Below are 19,509 nucleotides of genomic sequence, written 5' to 3' on the forward strand. Positions count from 1 at the left end.
CATGCGTTCAATAAGTCACTGAGCTGCGTTGAAATTATTGTAAACATTTATGGCTTCAATAAATACCTGCGCATTATTTAAAATACCTTAAATCTCTCAAATCAGCATATTAAAAAGCAATAAAATGTAAATGTGCCTGTCATGAATCTAGCAACATAATGGAAACTGTAAGCAGGACAGAAAGAAATGTACAGACATACAAAAATGCTTAATGGTCTAAAATCTATACCTAGTATTTTCTTTCCTTAACTATTCAATCACTGTTTTGCTAAATAGTAATGCTTGTTTCCTCAGGTGCTTGCAGACTCGATAAATGACAAAGGTGAGCCACAGGTTTTTAACGCTTTTACAAATTTTAACGCCATTTTTCCTGGCATACCTAGTGATATTCATATGCGCTGTAATGGCACTCCGATTTTGTATGAGAGGTTACTCAATGCAATCTTCGTAGGCTTTATTTCCTATCAAATTTACGCATTCCGAAAACAGATCTACAGATTTGTGTGGGGCTATTTCTATTTACAAGTGTGTAGAGGGCTTTCCATTGCAGAGTATGCCAAAGACAGATAAACCAGGAACGGAAGTTGTTTAACTTATGTATGGCTCCGAAGTTGATCCGCAAGTATTGAAGGAAGCTTCAAACATTTATGCGTTTTCCCCTTCTTTACGTTGGGCTGTCTTTTTTTACTTCATATAATAAATGGGCACTTAGCTTGGCATGGCAACATCTCATGCCATTGTAAGGCTAAAGCAGTTTTTCACATATAAAGAACGCTGAGTGCTTGGCGTAATAAAAGAGGTTATAATACAGTCCGTGGAATAAAACTATTTATTTCTCAGAGGCAGCGTAGCATCATTATGCGCCTTGACAGGAAGAAATGACAAATAGGCATTCCGTCATTGCAGCAAGCAATAAAGTTTTCACAATCAAGCCATAACAATTTCGAAAATGAAAGCTTGTCAGATGAAAGGGGGCGTGTTTCGATGCCACCGACGGTACTGCGTTTGGTGCTTGAGGAAATGGAGTTAGGAGAAGGTGTGCCAGCTTAGGAGAAGCAGGAGGGCAGGCCTCTTTGTTTAAGTCCCAACGGGCCTTTAGTTTCGGACATTCAGTGAAAAAGAGGGTAGTGCTGTTGAACGTACAAAACTACACGCTAAATAGCGTGTAAAAGGGGTTAAACTGCCCAGAAAGGATTCTTACCCGAAATTCGTTGAAGAGTTTGGATAAAAGACACTATAAAACTTAGAAATTTTAAGAAAGTTTCACATCATTTGCTGGGCGTCCAGACAGTAAATAAACATTATGAATATGCACCATGCAACCATTTGGAATGGCAGTTTGCTTTGGAAAGTTTTGCCACGACAGCAAAGCACTTTGCAATGAATGTCCACTCCTGGTAACCGCTCTCCAACTCGGAGCTCCTCTCTTCTTGAGATGCAATTTAAAAACCTGCAAGCAGGCCGTGTTTTTTTATTCAACCGCTAAAATACTGGTGTTTAGTTTGCCTACTATATATAATGTCGAGATATGTGTCATCTGAACAGTTATCCACATGCTTTGAATTGATTACACTACTCGCTCTATCTGAAACAATTAAAGGCTGTTTCGAAATCCGTAAGAAGCCGATATCAAAGCAGTGTAATAAAAAGAAGCTCAGCAAAATTAGGAGGAGGTTCAAGCTTCGCGTTTGGAGTACACACATAGCACCTTCACACATCCTTTTCTTTCCGATAATTTTTCTGAATCTGTAATTTTTGGTAAAAAGATCGCGCAGTATCTGTCTCACTTTTCGGTGCGCATCTAAACTTTAACATAAGACCCGCAATTGGAGGTGCAGGCGCACCGATAATTAAAACAGAGCGCGCGAGCAGTCGTAAAACACTTAAAAAAACGCTATGGAGCGCGCTCTATCACCAGATCCGCCGAAGTGAACGAGGGGTCCTCGATATATCCGGCTCACCCAATCTACCCTACGATGCTTCGTTTATCGACTGTCATATCGAAGTCGCGCTGTTACGACGATTCAGAAGTGTTTCTCAGTGGCATGACCCTTTCCTGCTTCGACACAAATGGTGCGACTCTCAATACTCGTGGCCCCTCTTGCTAAATGTCCGCTGTATTCATTCAGTCAATCCATCAACCTTTCTACCCGATCGATCAATGTGGTTCGCGCTAATTTTGTAGTGTTGTCGAAATCTTGACATGCTGCCAGAGATGTGAGGGGCTGCTCAAGCAGCAAGTCCTGACTCCTCAGCACACAGCTCAATTTGTATTAGTTGCCGGAGTAACGGCTATTGTAGTGTCAATCGCGCCAGGTTTGAGCTGGCGTCTCTACTGGACGTGTCGCGCGTGCTATTTTGCTCCGTCTCTGTGTCAAAAATAACGACCATGCAGTTGCCAAAGACTAGCATTTAACTAGTATCGAGCTTTGAAGCAAAGCAGTTAACCTGACGAGGAGAATACAAGTGAAATTTACAACGGAGTGCCGTCGACACGCAACGTCGCCATTCCCTTCTAACATGAACCAACCAGCCCGACTATACCCTCTTGTTGGACACATTGTATAGAGCGCACGAATGTTATGCGTGTGTACAATGTAGAGATCATAGCAATCTGGCCATCGCCAGAAAAGGAGAATTCGAAACGAAAAGAAAATCAGCCGAAATCGCTTTCCTATCTCCTCTTCAGGCGAAGCTCATTCCTCTTCCTGAACTTTCTTATACCATCCATGAAATAAAATGTTGATAAAATATTCATAAAATGTTCATAAAATGTCGCCGAAAACCATTTGTAGTTTTCAGCAATGCTCATCAACGATACATTTCGTCGAAACAAACAGCGTTGCTTTTATTTTAGATAGAGTTACCTTGAGATTTTCCCAGGCGCCACATAAGAGGTAATATAATATTGCTGTTATTCTACAGAAGTCTCCGACATGGATTTTGTTCACTGTTATCTTTCTCTCATAAGACGTTTTCAGCACTTCGAAAGGCAGAGGCGCCTGGCCCATTCGCGATCATGAGTACTAATAGGTAAGTGTGCTCCTACGATCCGCTCGGCCACCGAATAGATGAGAGTGTCAGGGAGCAAAATTGCCTATTACAGTGCACTGTGGCGAGAGATGCATAGGTGCTCAATTGCCTAGCATATTGCTCCTAAGTCTGACTGTTCCAGGGCGCCTCTGCATTTCGCAATTGTGCAAACATCTTGTGAGACGAAGTGCACATGGTGCGCGAAGCTTGTTGCAAGGGTCTCATCGGACGCGTTGTAAATACTATAACAGTGGTATTATGTAACTATTTTCACCGTTCTGAATGGTATATCCTAAGAAATGTACCGCAAAAGCCTAAACCACTTCAAGCTTGAAGAAAATTATTTGTTCGCTGGGCCAATTATACGCCCCATAAGGGGTTCATGCCACTCCACCCCCATTACGCGCTTAACCTGACGGCTCAACGACAGTGTGCATGAGGCTGCATGGCTACTAAATTGCACCTTGCAAAGCAATCGGCTATATTACTCTGGAGTGGGCAGGCCCTAACAAACGCCTTTGGCCATAGATTCCCTGCAGACCTCGCTGTCACTGAGAATCGGCCCGTATCAGGTTCTAGAAAGGTTGTTTCTGTACCGGTGAACAGCAAGTTTCCGCACAGTTATGTGAACCGGGAGGCCAGCGATGACCGTGCGTCGCGCGCGTTACGCTGACCGGCAAGGCAGGGGAGCAAGACGCTAGGCTGTCTATCAGCTCGCGCTGACTGACGAGCTTAGCCACTAAATTAAACTTGCCAATTTTTTTGTGTCATTACAAATCACGTACTACTATTTTTTTTATAGCGGAACAGGTTTAGATTCATGCTGAAATGATTACCTATCAGCCCTCCGTGTATTGCATTATTTAATCTTTTAATATGTGCGCGAATACACTTCGAATCGGAGTTGGTGTGGTGCCTACATTGAACGATAACTCAGAAACGTTTTGGAAATACCAATATGGTCGTGATGCCTTTTCTCGTTTAATTGCATTATTCCTTGCTGGTCACTCTGACCTTGAATATCGTTCAATTTAAGGATACTTGATGCTGCATCTGGTTATACTTTCAAAGAATAAGGTACATACGCCATGTACTCAAGTGGCCACACTGACACTTGCGCCATAAAAGACGTAATCTATAAAATAACCACAATATAATATTCGAGCACTGAAACACGTACGTTGTTATGGCACTGTTTAAACATAATTTGCGCAATCACCTAGAAGCGGCAAATGGATAACGTGATAGCTCAGTACTTTATGCAATATTGAATGTAAGAGTATTAGGAGCGCAAATTAAAGGATCGGTAATTTGGCTAGTAGGGGCCCGAGCTGCTATGAGGGGCCCGGGCTGCTATGAGTGGCCCGTGCTGCTGACGGGAACCTCGATCGCTGTCACGTGACATACCTTAAGACGGAGCTTAAGTGTTCCATTTATTTGTTTACACATCTCCCAACTTCCCGACAAGAGTCAGTATATTCGCAGAACCTCCCTCAGCAGGCTGGTAGAACTGGACTATATATTGTTTTTCCGAAACCCGCGAGATTGGATTTCTATGCCCCTCTTTTTTTGTTGGCTATGAGCATTCAAGAAACTTCAGAAACAAATATTTCGCTACACATTGGAAGTTTAGATACTTTCTATGAGTAGGTTCAAGAGAATAATTTATCATCCATTTTTTTGTCTGAAAATGTTATAAGATGAACCTATTTGATATCACACAGCACGTAATGGCTTTTTTCTGACCGAAGACTATGTTCAGCGCCAAGTTTGTCCTGTACTGGACGCTTAGATATTTTCTAATAATTACATCCAAAACGTGCTTGAAAATTTTCAAGCTTTATCTCATTATTTTGAAGAAAGCAAGGAAAACTGGGCCGGCTTGCACGATAAAGTCCGAGCTAAGTCCAGACTTAAAGGCCTACTTGACCGAAAATCCTCGCCGGTTAACTATGCTCCCAACGCATCGGCAATGTAACCAACATAACTAATCTGCGTTTTTAGGGCTGTAAAGCGTTTGGTCTTATAGTTACACGCGGTTAAAAGGTTTGGTAGCAGACGACACAGCCCTCTAACGGCGTGCTAAGCAACTAAGCATCAAACCGGAAATTGCGTAAATGTGAGACGCTCCGCCGCTCCGCGGCTCCGCTACCCGTGCGCGAGCGGCCCTTTCGCTTTGTTATCTTCGCGTGCTATTGGCTTTTGCGCTGCTGCGTCTCGGTAGTCTCGCTGCGAATGCTGACTTGGCTACTGTGGCGTCAATATATGAATTTTTGGCGCCATGCCAAAAAAATTCGTCGCTGTTGGTTGCTCCAACACGCACTCGGTTCCGGGGATCAGCCTTCATCGGTTTCCGAAGAGCGATAAGCTGCGCAAGTTATGGGTCTTGGCGTTGAAGCGAGACCGATGGGAGCCGAGCAAGACAAGCGTTCTTTGTTCGGCGCACTTCAAAGCTGCGGACTTTGTGCATGACGCCAACATCGCCGCAAGTTTGCCGTACAATCAGCTGAAACGACTTTTGAAGCCCGATGCGTTGCCTTCAGTTTTCGCATACTACAAACGCAGCGAGATCCTTCGGCCAGCCTTCGAGAAGCGCCTTTGTATGGAGGTGATTATGCTTCTTTACAGTTGATATTACAGTGTTGCACCACAGCAGCCTTTATCGTTTTGTATTAATTTTTGTAGATCGTGAATAACGCCTTAGCGGGGTCTGCTACTGCGAGCGTGGGCTCGTCTTCAGCAATCATTGCAGCTCCTGAAAGCAATTGCATAGTGAGTGGAACAGCGCGAAAAGACGAAACACAAGAAAAGCAGCACAACAGACGAGCGCCTGAAAGCAACCCAGATATCTGTATCAATGTTTGCAGTCACCCTGAAGTGTCAACATGTGATGGTAAGTTGTATGAACTTACTTCAAAAAAGACTCTTTAGTGCGATATGGATAGGACACTGTGGCTTTATATGTGGCCGCAGCGCTCGAAAGCACTGACGTTTGGTGCTTGACAGAAACCTCGCTAAAGCTTGTATAGTTCTTTACAAGGAATAGCTTTTCTGCCACTGTCCATGGAATGGCCACAATGGCCATGGCACATTTAGGTTTGTATCGTCAAGTGACACATGGGAAAAATAATAAAAATTGTTTACTGACACATTCCTGGTCACTTTAGTGTCACAGTGCATCTCGACCCCTCGATTTCCAGCACCTATCTGAGCTTGTAGTTTCGTCCACATTTCATTATGTTGGTCTTACTCCTACACCCCTTTTGTTAGCTGTACAAACTCAATTGTTTTTTCTACCGATTTATACGTTTTGTGTGTCCATTGTTTGTTCTAATAAAGGCTGTTATCTGTAGTTGTCTCCACGTTCTGGAAAATAGCATCTCTAGTTTCTTATTAGCACCTGATGTTGCACTTCTCTACATTGGCGCGTCTGTTATTGTACCATAGCACAGATTTTATTTTTCAATATATCATATTGTTCATTTTGTTTGCATAGCCACTGTTTCAGGGTCACTGATATTTTTTTTTAATAAAGCATAGTAGCTTATACAAGGAGAAATTTATATCAGTTCATCTGCCCACCGGCCAGCCGTGTTTAGTGCCTCGTCGGGCGTTTCGTTCCGCGAATGATGAGAAAATCTTAACTTGTTTGACGAAGATTCATGGCTCTAGATATTACTTTTGCCATGACAAAGCTAGGCAATTAGTTTTATCAGCGAAAACGAACTGAAACGCATGTTTTGCCTTTCGGCTTTTGGGGTACCTAATGACAACCTACCAGATACGTGACATATGCTTCATTGTACAAGCAAACATGTCGGATATTAGCTCTGATCGCGAATCTGGCGAGTGTCTTCGGATGAAGAGACCAGATATGGGGTCGTTCCATATCAATTCGAGCCGAAAAGCGATTCCGCCTAGTGCAACAGCAGTTCACAGCACCCGCCTTCGGCTCCAAGCCCCCCTAATTTAGACAGGATTATGAGCACGGCATGGTACGTATTCATGCATGCGTGTGTTGGACTGCTTCGTTGGAAATGCATGTGCACGCTCTTATCGCAGGTGCAGCTGCGCCAGATGCATAGTAATGCCATCCTGGGCGGAATGTGTGTGTTGCCGCGAAGATCAGCAGGTCCTGTTAAAGATAATGAATAGCCAGACTTGCGTCACACAAAACGCCGAATTCGTGACATACTGCCTCACGCCATTCATTCTCGAGGTCGAGTACAAGAAACTACAACATTACCACCCGCGCTTTCACGACGTCGTTGAAGTGAATGCGTAAGCTATTTCAGTGATTATTTCCAAATGCACACAATGTAATTTTGACTATATTCTGCATTATTCTCAGTCGATACAGGTACACTGCGTACCGACAGTTTGCGTGGTGGGCGTATGGTCGGCTAGGCCCAGCTGTGTCGTAACACTGGTAAGGAAAACATTCCCATCGGTTGAGCACACGGGCTTCAAGTGGTCCAAGGTAAATGTGTTAATAAACTCGCTTCATATATGACACGTTTTTGTGTACCGTACCTACTAAACTACGTTATTTCTATACAGCGGCATGATGCTCCGAAGTACGATACCTTCCCGTCAACGGCACCAGCGTCATTTCGTGCTCATGGAATAAAGAGGAGATTCTGATTTTGAAAGACGTAAAACTTTTCTGCTTTCTTCATTCACTTTACAAAGGACATCTATTCTTCTTATCAAATCGGCCTGGACGCACCGTACTGTCACTGAATCACCTCGCGTTTTTTACCGGACCCTGCTCGGATTTGCCATGCAATACCCGTGTCTGTCTGTAGAAATGACTTGAAGCAATCGGCTATTTGCTCTTGGGGTTTACTGGATTATGCTTGATTCATTAAATGTGATCCGAACTCCGCATAAGCTCCAATTAAATACTTTAAGGCGAATATAGCTGCGTGACACGTGTAGTGCGAGCACTTTGGCCACTGTTAAATGCTTTCAAACCTGTCGTACATAGACCACGGGTATTTTACCCGAATGTAGGTGCTCACAGGCGGCATCGCGTGTTCGTTTATATATTATAGTCGTATAAAAGCAAAAAGTATCACGCGCAACCGCTGTCAGCGCTTTGCAGTAAGCGCTTTGCAACAGCCGCCCCAGCAGACGACGCACACGTTTCCTGTCTGAAACAATCGTCACTTCCGGCGAGTGGTAATGGCGCCTGTTTTTCCAGTTTCGGTTCTAAAAATGCTGATTTTTGCGTCCCGCTTGCGCCATAACTTCTAGGGCCTGAAATGTTATATTTTTATAGTAGCATGCTCTACATGTATACTATACAAACGTAGCTTTTTTGATGCCTAGAAAATTTGGGTAAAGTAGGCCTTTAAACAGTGTCTTTAGCAAGACCAGACTTCTTTAACACTGCTCGGGTTCCGAACGCTTCGGCTCGGCTCGTGTTCACCAGAGTGGCTTCCTTGAACGCCCTCAGCAACCACATGGGGCATTTTACCTCGTGACACAATCTTAAGCCGTAAAAGCAAAAAGCAAAAGGATTTTACGCAGCGCAAGAATGACGGAATGTTTACAACTTACAGCGTAGACAGGGTCAGTGCATCCCTGTATTTCTCTAATTTCTCTACTCGGGTAACTGGCGTCCTTGTGTCTTAACCAAGACGCACTAGAGTCGTAATCGTGCAAGCGACTTATTCAAGTCAGGACTGAAGCCCAGTCTCTACTCCAGTCTTAAGCGGCCATGCTAGTAGCCTATCCTTTAGACTCAGTTAAGTCTGGACTTGGCTAAGAAAGTCTTAAGATCGTTTCGTGCAAGCGGGCCCTGGTTATTTTATGAGATTTCAATCCAGCGAACGTTCAGGCAATTTTTGAGATTGCATTTTTACTACCCTTTAATGCTTTAGCCATCGCCATAAGCATGTGTATATGAGCGTCTATAATATCCCACTTTTGGCTCAATAATAGAAGAGTTTTAAAACTGGGAACTTGAGGTGGCACAGTAGTGTCCTCTCGTCTCCTTTTTTTTTTTACTTTTAATCTACCACATTTGAGAGCATAAATATTATATACACTGTTAATGTTTTACAGACTGTGGACGGGGACAGCCCATAAGTCGGATCGTCAACGGTAGAGCGATAACGAAGTTCGAAGTACCTTGGATGGTAAGAAAGTAAACTGTTCGTATCGGCTGCTGTCTTAGCAACGAGGTTTGCTTAGAAGGCAGGTGATATAGCTCAGTTTAATAACCTAAGCGTTTCCATTGTTCGAATATACCAGGGCGAATATCTATAGCATAAATTTTGCACAAACGGCGCAATGATCGTGGTAAGCAAATGTTGAAGAACAGGTGATTTATTTATTCGAGTATAGGATATCAATTGTTTGAAGATCATGCCTGAAAATTGCAGGTCTTGAATTAAAATCTTTCCTGGAAAGTATTATAGACGAGAAATACTGCTAAAAAACGCCAACGTCACTTATTGGTCACACACGGGTCCGCGCTTGTCAATTTCAGTGCGGAATTCAATGTATGTTACACTTTACTCTCGAAATGTTACACTTTCTGGACGAGTGAATGGCCAATATAGCAGGTAAAGCATCACAGGCTGTCTTAATGCAGCCTGCTACTACTGCCGGCGCGCTTGCTTGACGGGGTGTTGATGTCAGCTTGAGCCGTCCACGGAACCATTCTACATAAAAGATTTGCACGTAAACATTGAAGGACTTCTTAATGTAGACTCGAAGGGCTGTAATTGTCCTGTCGTGCTGCCAGATTCAAGGCGACGTATGTACTAGTGTTCTCGTGTGCAGGTTTTCTTCGGTAGGTAAAGTTCTCACAGTGGCGCGGGTGTGATACCTTTCTCGCAGAGCGTCTGAAGGAAAATAATTACCGAGAACTCTTTCGAAATCTCAGTTAGGCCAAAAACGTAAGACCAAAACCTCGCGTCAGGACTTATCATAGTTTTTCATTCCCAGCGTGTAGGTTGCCGGGTGCTGTGGCAGAACGAGCCATGTCATGCACTTCCGTGCGCTTTGGCTGCAAGCTTGATTGACTTAGTTGCAATTACATACAATGTCACAGGATGCAAATATCGGGTGAGATAGGTGATAGCACTGATGTGGCGAAAATTCATTTATAGATTTATTCCGTTTCTTTGCCTTCTTCATTTCCTCTAGACGATCATGTCTGCAAGGTATTGCTGCCCATGTATCGATGGTATAACATTGAGCATGCATTTGCAAAGAAAAGAAATAACAGTCAAGTGCGAACTGTTCAAATTATTCCATGGAAAAGAACTGATATGGTTCTGAAGGGTAAATGTTAACAAAACTTTACCTGGCCTTGTTCCAGACGTTCACAAGGGAACATATTACGCAACCGATGAGCGGATTGACAGCTTGGTATACTGTAGCAGTTCTCCTGAGTTACGGAATCACGCAGCCAATGAATTATACTGTACAGATTTTTCAGTCCCTAAATATAATGAATTTTTGTTTCTCCCAGGTCTACGTGCAGATAGCAAACAAGTGGGGGCCACGTAATATAACGGAAGCCATGTGCGGCGGGAGCATCATTTCCAAACGTTTTGTACTCACAGCTGCACACTGCGTTGATACAGTGTAAGTTGACGTTGCATGCTTGTTGTAAGCTTATTAGCTATGTAGCTTTTCATTGCACTGAGATTTTTAGGGTTATAATGATTGTATACTTATGTTCTAAAATTTCATTTATATTATTCGAGCTCTGTATCTTGAAATTGTAGTGCGATTTTTAAAGTAATATTTACGCTTTAGTACGTTAAAACAAAATAAACATTATAGAAACCTGTTCGTGATGGGAAAATTCTCGTGCTTGTACTGTTCAGAAAAAAAGGGGACGAGAACACGTAATGAAATCAAGAACATTTGCTTCTTCTCATGGTTCGAAAACAAGTAGTGATATTTTTCTACTACAAAATATCTGCAAAAGGTCTTATGTACCTAAGTAGGTCAGTTATTGCTACTCATGTGTATTTTAGAGTGCCTCTGTCACGCTTCCGTTAGTCCATTCATACGCGTAGTTGTCGGCGCAGCTGTAACCGAGCGAGACACCATCCATGAAAGAATCGCGATATAAATACAATTTCTCAGAACATGAGAAAGAAGAGCCCCGACCTCTGTACAGGTCGTACACCGGCCGCACGCTGTAGTGCGCGTCGCTCACGCCACTCGTAGCGTTGCTTTCGAGGAAGAATGATCGATGTAACCCAAGAAAACTGTGCTGGCATAGAGTGCCCTAGATTTGTAGTACAATGTATTGCTACTGGAGGAACTACAAGCTCGCAGACATACACACGCGTACACACATACATACGTGCGCGCGCGACAAATCTTCAATGATTCCCTTTGTGTCAATGCCAGATCGATCCTTTCTACATACAGCACATCCGTGGTGTAGAAAGCAGTCGATATGCACAACGAACACTAGCAAAGCCTTTTCTATGTGTAATTGACAATCGGTACTTAGAAAATAAGCATTTATATCTCGTAAGGAGATGAAATTATTAACAACTTGACAAAGCATAAGCGCAACAAAGAGAATCCACCAGCGCATGCACGACGGAAAGCGAAAGTCGCACCAGTCCATCACGGCAGCTAATTTCTTCATGTGCTGAGCTGCAGGCCATCATTCTGTGTTTAAGAGGCCAGTTTCCTCTTCATCTCGTGGGACGAAGTCATATCATAAGACTTAATAAGGCCTTCCTCAGTGTAACAGAAGTCTGAAAACGAACTTAAATTTTTAGACAAACGAATGATGCTTCAAACATAAGAGGAACAAAGCAAAATATATGTAATCGAGTGGGATAAATATTCCTTCTGCAAGTATATTCTGGTCTAGCGAAGGTAAACGACCCATTATTTGACTTTTGATTTCCGCGCGCTTCAACCAGGCGTCAGAGAATATTACATCTTATCTCTAACGCTTCTTTAGTTTTCTTTCCTCGTGATTGTGAAACCTATATGCAGTGTGTTTTCTAAATAAACTATCCATCCTCTCAGAATGCAGTCTTTTAGGTCTCTTGCTCGTTTAGCGTTTATAAGAAGATCGTGTATGCTTTGTTTGCAACTTTGTGCACAGCAGAGTTAATAGCGCCAGAATCTCCTGAATAATAAAACTGGTGACTTATACTCCTTGCAATTCAAGAAACTATTTTTGTAAACATTATAGAAATGGCAGTATAATGCAAGGGCCACCTTATAGTGGGTAAGAGAGCAGTGCTAATTATTTATGAACGCTTCAGAATTGTTGAAATATCTATAACCCAGGGGCTAAAGTTGCAATATCCCCCGTTGCACTACCACTGGCGTAAGTTCCACACTTAGAGTTTTTGCTTTCTCTACGCCACGAGGTGTTGTTTTCACCGACTCTTAGCCCTGCCCAGCTAGCCCCACTCTGTACAGAGCAGCGTTGTGGCTCCTGTGTCGCTCGTTTTGCCTGCATAGCACAGTGCGTAAAACTACCTGTGTGACACTCTAATAAAGCGGACGTTTTGCCACGCCCTTCCGCATCTTGGTCGGCGTGGGTTTCACATGCGTTAGCAAGGCGCGAGCAAGCAGTGCCTGGCGGCTCACACGGCCATGCAGATGTTAGCCATGAGCTGGCAATTCGGGCTTCCCCTTTCGCATGGACTCTTGATATCAGAGTCAGCCTGTCATTAGATATGAATTCACGTTAGGCCGAGGTCGCGCAGGCATGTTCATTTACGGCTTGATTAAATCGGAGTAAATTTCCTTCGTAGAAGTACATATCTGCACAGAAATAAAATATTGTCTGTAGTGTCCTTGCTGTTCAAAGAGATCCATGAAAGAGTAGCGGGTTTTTACTTCCCATAATTCGGATAAGCCATGGTAAACGTTTACTTTATTTTCCACTATACTTACAAAGTGATAATAAATGATCTATGGTGACATCACTACTTGTTCATATCTCCTGTTTTCTTTCCTGCCGTCCATTCTTTTTATCTATTCTCATTGTCGTGATATCGGCCACATTTTGTTGGTTTTTGTGTCAGCTGAGCGAAACCCAGGTTTTCTGCTATTATGCATTGTCGCATGAAAGCTTTACTTTGTGTCTAATAATAGAGGCTAGAAAACTACCTAAACAAGTCCATAAAGATTTTACTGAAAGAGTTGATGCCTATGAAGCAGCTATAGGAGACGTTGCGATACCCCATTAAGTCATGGTTATGTAAACCGAGTGTGGCAGATCTTGATCGCCGCAGTGCGAGTCACTAACGTAACGTGATGAATGGTTTATCTGCAGTGGAAAAAGGCCATTCTGGACTCAAGTTTACTACAACACGTCCGAAATGCAGAAAGGTCCCCACGTGGCAGTGGAGAAGTTTGTTGTTCACCCCAACTTCACGTGGGACACCCTTGCAAATGATATAGCCCTTTTAAAGGTAAGATTAACATTGAGAAAAGCGCTGAAAGTAACCACACAAACACAAATTTAAGTGCATTTATTTGCATTCGTTGATTCTGTAAGGCGCTGGAGCATGGGAAAACAAAAAATGGAACACGACATCACATGTTGAGCTCGTTGTATTTAATAATCGATGCTGCACAGTGAAGATGCTTCGCAAATTACACGCAGCACGCAATAGTTCAAATATTATTTTAAAGAAGATGTGAGTATGCCATTTCTTACGTAGAGTGTGAGGATAGTGCACTGCAACTGAATATCAATGTCATTTAGTCACTGGGTGATCTTTCTCTCCAGTATGCGTACTTCAGCACCACTGCTGCCCTCATTGTGAGGCGTCAAGTATTGCATTCTGTTTGCGTTCTTCATCACTCGGCTTTGCGATTTTAACCTTTGCCGCGTACTGTTGTTTGCATGGAGCCTGGAAAGCCGTTCCTGCCCGGGCGACGTATTATCAAACCATATCCCGTAGGAGCACTCGAGCAGACGACGCTCTGGCGCGTGATTCCTCTGAGCAGTGCCACCAGGCGACAAATAGTGGATGTATTGTCTAAACGAATAAGAACACATTTAAAGCCCACCGTTCCCGTCATATCGATGGCGCAATTTTTTCCCTTCCAAGAACTTCTTCACTGGCAGTATTAATGAATGCTCATTGTGCCCTGTAAGTGGTTTTGTGTACTGTGCCGAAATAAACAAAAAAATGTTTCGATGGCGCAATGAATTAATACCGCGCATCTGTTCTCTGATGCCACTTAAACATGCGTTCGACTCCTGTGTCCTATTTATTTTTCTGAATATTGTTTTTTGCAATTGCCTTCACTGTAATTATAACCAGCCTTCAGTGAGTGTATATTACCTTTAGGTTGCGTTTACAGACACCTTTAAGCAAGAATCGGAATGACAACAGTTACACTAAGCAATTACCTTCCCCACAATCATTTCCTACCTCAGTGTGTGTATGTTACCTTTAGGCTGCGTTCAGAGACATCTTTCATCAACAGTCACCATTTACAGTGAGTGTATGTTACCTTTATGTTGCGTTCACAGAGATCTTTAAGCAACAATCGCCGTTTAACTCGCTGAAAGCGTAGTCTGCTCCAGTGCGCCTACGGGATATGGTATGGCAATATGCGCCCGGTCGCGCCGTCGATTAAAAGTATCTTCTTCTTTCCGTTTGACATTCGTGCTTCACCCATCGCGATATGCAATGCCTGAATTTCCATCAATGCCATTCGCTTCACCTTCCTGCTCGCTGCGTCCGTGCATCAAGAAGTGAAATGCCCGGTAGTGCTTTCACGTGAAGCATCGACGGTACAGAAAAACTTCTGCTCTTGCCTGAATACCTTTTTGGCTTTCCAGATAGCTCAGTTGGTAGATCGGTTGCCCAAAATTAGCGGTGTCCACGACTTTAAAATCCCTGAAAACAATGCATTTTCCTTAAGCTACTAAGTTAATGAGAAAGTTTTTCGATTCTATTTGTAGCCCTTTGCTACGCTTAGATGAATCAAAATAAGTAATCACTCCCTCATTACCAGCGCTGATCATGCTTACAGTCTGGAATCATCATCATCATCAGCCTGATTATACCCACTGCAGGGCGAAGGCCTCTCCCATATTTCTCCACTTAACCCGGTTCTGTGCTAGCTGCATCCACTTGACCCCTGAGAACTTCTTAATCTCATCCGCCCACCTAACTTTCTGCCGCCCCCTGCTACGCTTTCCTTCCCTTGGAATCCAGTGTGTTACCCTCAGCGACCATCGGTTATCCTCTCTTCGCACTACATGTCCTGCCCATGTCCATTTCTTCTTAATTTCCACTAGAATGTCGGTAACTTGAGTTATTTCTCTGACCCACTTTGCACGCTTTCTATCTCCTAATGTTACCCCTACCATTTTTCGTTCCATAGCTCTCTGGGTTGTCCTCAATTTAAGTAGAACTCTCTTGGTTAGCCTCCACGTTTCAATCTGGAACGTCTGGAATACGAGTCATGAAAATGCAACAATGAATAAAAAAATGATTTCTCTAATTGTATTCTAGAGCTGCATAAGCTGGCAAACAGAGCTACGTTCTCAGCTTGTCGCCCCCATCTTTCCAGCATCCGAAGAGGTGACACAGGAAGCAGCAAAAATAAGAGTGCCAGCGCGCGCTGAGTTTTCCTGACCGGAGTAAAAACACATTTGTTACAAGGACGAAATATCAGATTTGATGCCCATTGACATCCGGCTATCCTAATCTGTACAAATTTGTGCCATGTTTCCTATTTATAAAAAACAATTCATGTGGTATTTGAAGTCATAAGTTAATAAATATTACTTCGCTCTGCCTTCTCGTACCCTTTAGCTCCGATCACCGATCACCTTCGATAGCAGTGTGCGACCGGTATGTTTGCCAAAGCAACCATTGTCATTGACCAACAGGCTCGCAGTAGTCGCTGGTTGGGGAAGAATATCTGAACGTAAGTACAGTACTTCATACGGGATAGCTTTCTTTGAAAGTATGCATCAGAGTGGTTGAGTATGTCTCGCTCGCTGCAAGAAGGGCGAATTTTATTACGCAACACAAGGGACATAATTACTAACTGCTTGAAAGCTGCATTCTTGACACACATATAGAAAAACTTTATTACACGTAGGCATTCAGGGTGCGCCCCCCCCCCCCCAGTCCCCTCACGACTTCACTAAAATAAAAGTGTTTCTGTCCCTCAGGCTCATAACTCCGGCAGCCCGGGCGGTGGCGATGGTCTGTACGGTCTGCTCGTCCGAGCGCAGCAGGGGCATCCAGTCCTCCCAGGTCTTCAAGTGCTCTAGGCTCCGCGGAGAGGGTCCGCCGGGAAGAGGGAAAGGATATGGAGGGAAGGGTTAATAGATCTTGATCAAAACGCCAGTTGGGTATACAACGGACGTAATTGTTGTTTGCCGCTGCCCAGCAACTACACAGTGCGTGTGGATTGCATATTTATCACCGGTGCAATAAATCAATACTATGCCTAAGAAATATCACCTAAGTATAAAATTATAAGTGAAAAATTCAAGAATCGCCCATAGAATACTTCAGAGGTTGCGAGGAGCTTTACGGCGCGCCAACTGTTGCAAATAATTTACCTTGAATCAAGCTATTGAAGTCTGTTCTTCAAATGCACGGCCATAATTGTTCTTCGATTTTCTCGTCCAATGCTGATAGTATTGAGTGTTAGTCACTGCAGCCGTTTCCTCTACCTATATTGTATATATCTGGGTCAGTTTTAGTCATTGCGAGCCTTCTGATCTGCCTCAGTTTCTGAGCCCAGTTGACCCTTCCTGCATGCAAAGTGTTTGCAAAGGTACTCTACAAGTAATGGTGTGAGGCTGAGAAAATTATTCTTAGGCTTTAAAACATACAAGAAACCTGTCATTTATTTTCGAGATGAGTCTAATTATGAGAGAAAGTTTTGGCCAAGATAATTTATTCACACCAACTAAGCTTAGGTTTTTATAGCATGCAAAAGAATGAATGGATGAAATTCGATACTAAGAGAAATGACTAAGACGATTATGCATTTAGCCACTCTTTTTTGTCTACTTGTTTTCGAAATTTTTTTTTAGGTATAAAAGCATAATTACCTCACATCCTGCATATTTATTTCACTTTACCTATTCGCTTTCTGTACTGTATAACCGCTAACACATGAATGGCCAAGAGCTGATAATTAGGGTTTGCACTGGGCGTCTGTCGTTTCAAATTCAACTACTATTGCTTTCCAGAGGGAGAACCATCTCACACACTTCTCTTCATAAGTCGCATAGTTCTTCCCTTCGACATGTGCAAATTAGGGTTCGTGAACGAAGAGCAAGCCAGCGCTTTCGACCGCTCTATGGTGATTTGCACGTCTGCCAGAGGCAAGGACAGCTGTCAAGTGAGTCTGACTAATACTTACAATCTACTTGCACCAGTTTTTACTTCACACTACTTTTTGTCCGTGTACATTTTCGAGACTTGATATTATGAGCACTTCATATTTTATTCGTTTCGTTTGAGGGTAATTGCAATTTGCATTTCAGTTATTTTTAATCGTACTCCTAGCTTCAAGCCATAATAAATTCTAGAAACAATCCAAGGCTTTGTCACGTCTTTGGTTACGATACCGAAAGCAGCAATCGAAGAGACTAGCGATGAGTTGAATGAACTCTTTATTGGGCTGACTTGCGCCCAATTCCGCTGCGGCGATAAAAGCAAGCGTGCTCATTGGTCGTCTAACTACGAATGCCCGTTGTACTCGCCAGTGGCGAATTTCAAGTCCGCGCAGTAACATCTCGATAAAACCACAAAATGTGACTAGCATAACCTGGAACTTTGTACAAATAGGTGCGAGTGTTTGGAATATTTCGAGATAAATCTTGAAGCATCTTGCACGATAAAAAAAAAGAAACATGATATAGCCAAGACGCGCGGATGCTGGGTGTGCATTAACAAAGAACGCAAGATCGTTTCTTGCAATGAGCCTAAAGTGACAAGGCTTTAAGGCCGGGGCTGCCAGAAGCAACAAATAAAGGATGCGATGCTTCGGCGCAATATGTAAAAAAGGATACGCTGAAAGCAAGGAACAAAATTCATAAGGAAACATGCGAAACACGCTAATAAATGCTATGCCAAGTATCAATTAAATACAGAAGAGGGGTAAATAAAGACAGCTGGTACAGATCACTGAACGAACCTCCATAGCACTTATTACAAGCTTAGGTATTACTCTACACACCAATACATGCCGGGTGCTCTAAGACTGTGGGCTAAGGTCTCGATATCTGGATTATCTTGATGTGCAATTTTGAAATATGTATCCTTAAGGGCGGGTACATTTTATCGTTCATAGGTCGGTTTATGATAGATTTGATTACTTTGAACTGTCACTGCTGCTCATAATTTAGGTTGCCTGCGGAATAAACACGAGAGGCTTTGATCCATTTACGAAAGGTATTTGACGCTGCCCTAAGTACGCACAAAATACTCTTTGCTACCATTCTGAGCTCACAATCTAATATTCCCGTACTTTTCTTGCCATAGTGATAATAAAACACGTGTTCTAATTAATGTCAAACAACATCATTTTTTAAATGAGTGCAGCAACCACCGATTAATGCAGCGTTGAGCTTCAGGACAGTCGCGCATAGATACTTATGCAGCGAAGGGTGAGGGGAGAGAGCAACGCGACAGGTTTGTTATGCTCCCCAATATTACTTAACACGGGAAGCTAGACACTGCGTCACGTAATCCTTCTTTCGTTTCCGCACTGTTTGCTGCTGGAGTACTAATAAAATAGTGGGTAAGAAAGAGAAACGAAATAAAAGGAATGGTTGGAAAATACGTCCCGAGATTTGTAAATCAAGCGAATGGTTTCGTATCACTTAAAATAATATTACAAGCTTTAGCAACAAGTTTTTTTTTTCCTCCAAATTGGAAATGTGCATAATTTTTGACTTCTTTTCCAGGGCGACTCCGGCGGTCCCTTAACTATGTGGTCTAAATTAGGCAAGACAGTTCAAATTGGGCTCGTTTCGTTTGGCGTGGGATGCGCTCGAGGGGAGAAACCAAGCCTCTACACACGGGTGTCGAAGTACGTGCCGTGGATTGAGAAAGAAATTGCCCAAGTCGATGAGGAAGACAGCGGAAATGATTACTTCAACGCAGCTGTTCGTCATGTTCATGTAAAATTGTAACTGGTAGCCATTCGGTCAGGTTCTAAAAACTGCTACGACTGGTACACTTTTATTTGGGGGAGCTGAGTGTTTCAGGCGACATGTTCTATCGCATAGGGAGAACGGTTGACTCTATGGTGTTACTTTGTGTAAGCACTGAATGGTCTCAATGCTTTGTGCGTCCTGGACAGTGCAACTTCTCTTTTTATATCAACCATGTTTTTTTCAAAACTCACATGAATATTATAAGTATTGTAATAAACTACAATTAGTAGGTAACCGGAAGGACAATTTTGAAAGAAACAATCTCAGCTTCGACTTCACACTAATCTCACTATGTCCAGATACGGTTC

At 43.0% G+C, this 19,509-nt stretch overlaps 1 protein-coding gene across 1 annotated transcript; it reads left to right on the forward strand.

The window, feature by feature from the left end:
* Positions 1–285: 285 nt before the first annotated feature.
* Positions 286–19,177, forward strand: LOC146174173 (trypsin-1-like; the record flags this gene model as incomplete). The annotated part of the gene is made up of 7 exons (XM_084585341.1): positions 286–322; positions 9,106–9,179; positions 10,523–10,638; positions 13,322–13,460; positions 15,828–15,942; positions 17,228–17,379; positions 18,950–19,177. Coding segments are annotated over 7 exons (861 nt in total), but the record flags the coding sequence as incomplete, so codon positions are not given.
* Positions 19,178–19,509: the final 332 nt, after the last annotated feature.

The sequence above is a fragment of the Amblyomma maculatum genome, chromosome 11, assembly GCF_055883805.1.
Source record: "Amblyomma maculatum isolate TAMU_Amacu chromosome 11, ASM5588380v1, whole genome shotgun sequence".
Lineage (NCBI taxonomy): Eukaryota > Metazoa > Arthropoda > Arachnida > Ixodida > Ixodidae > Amblyomma > Amblyomma maculatum.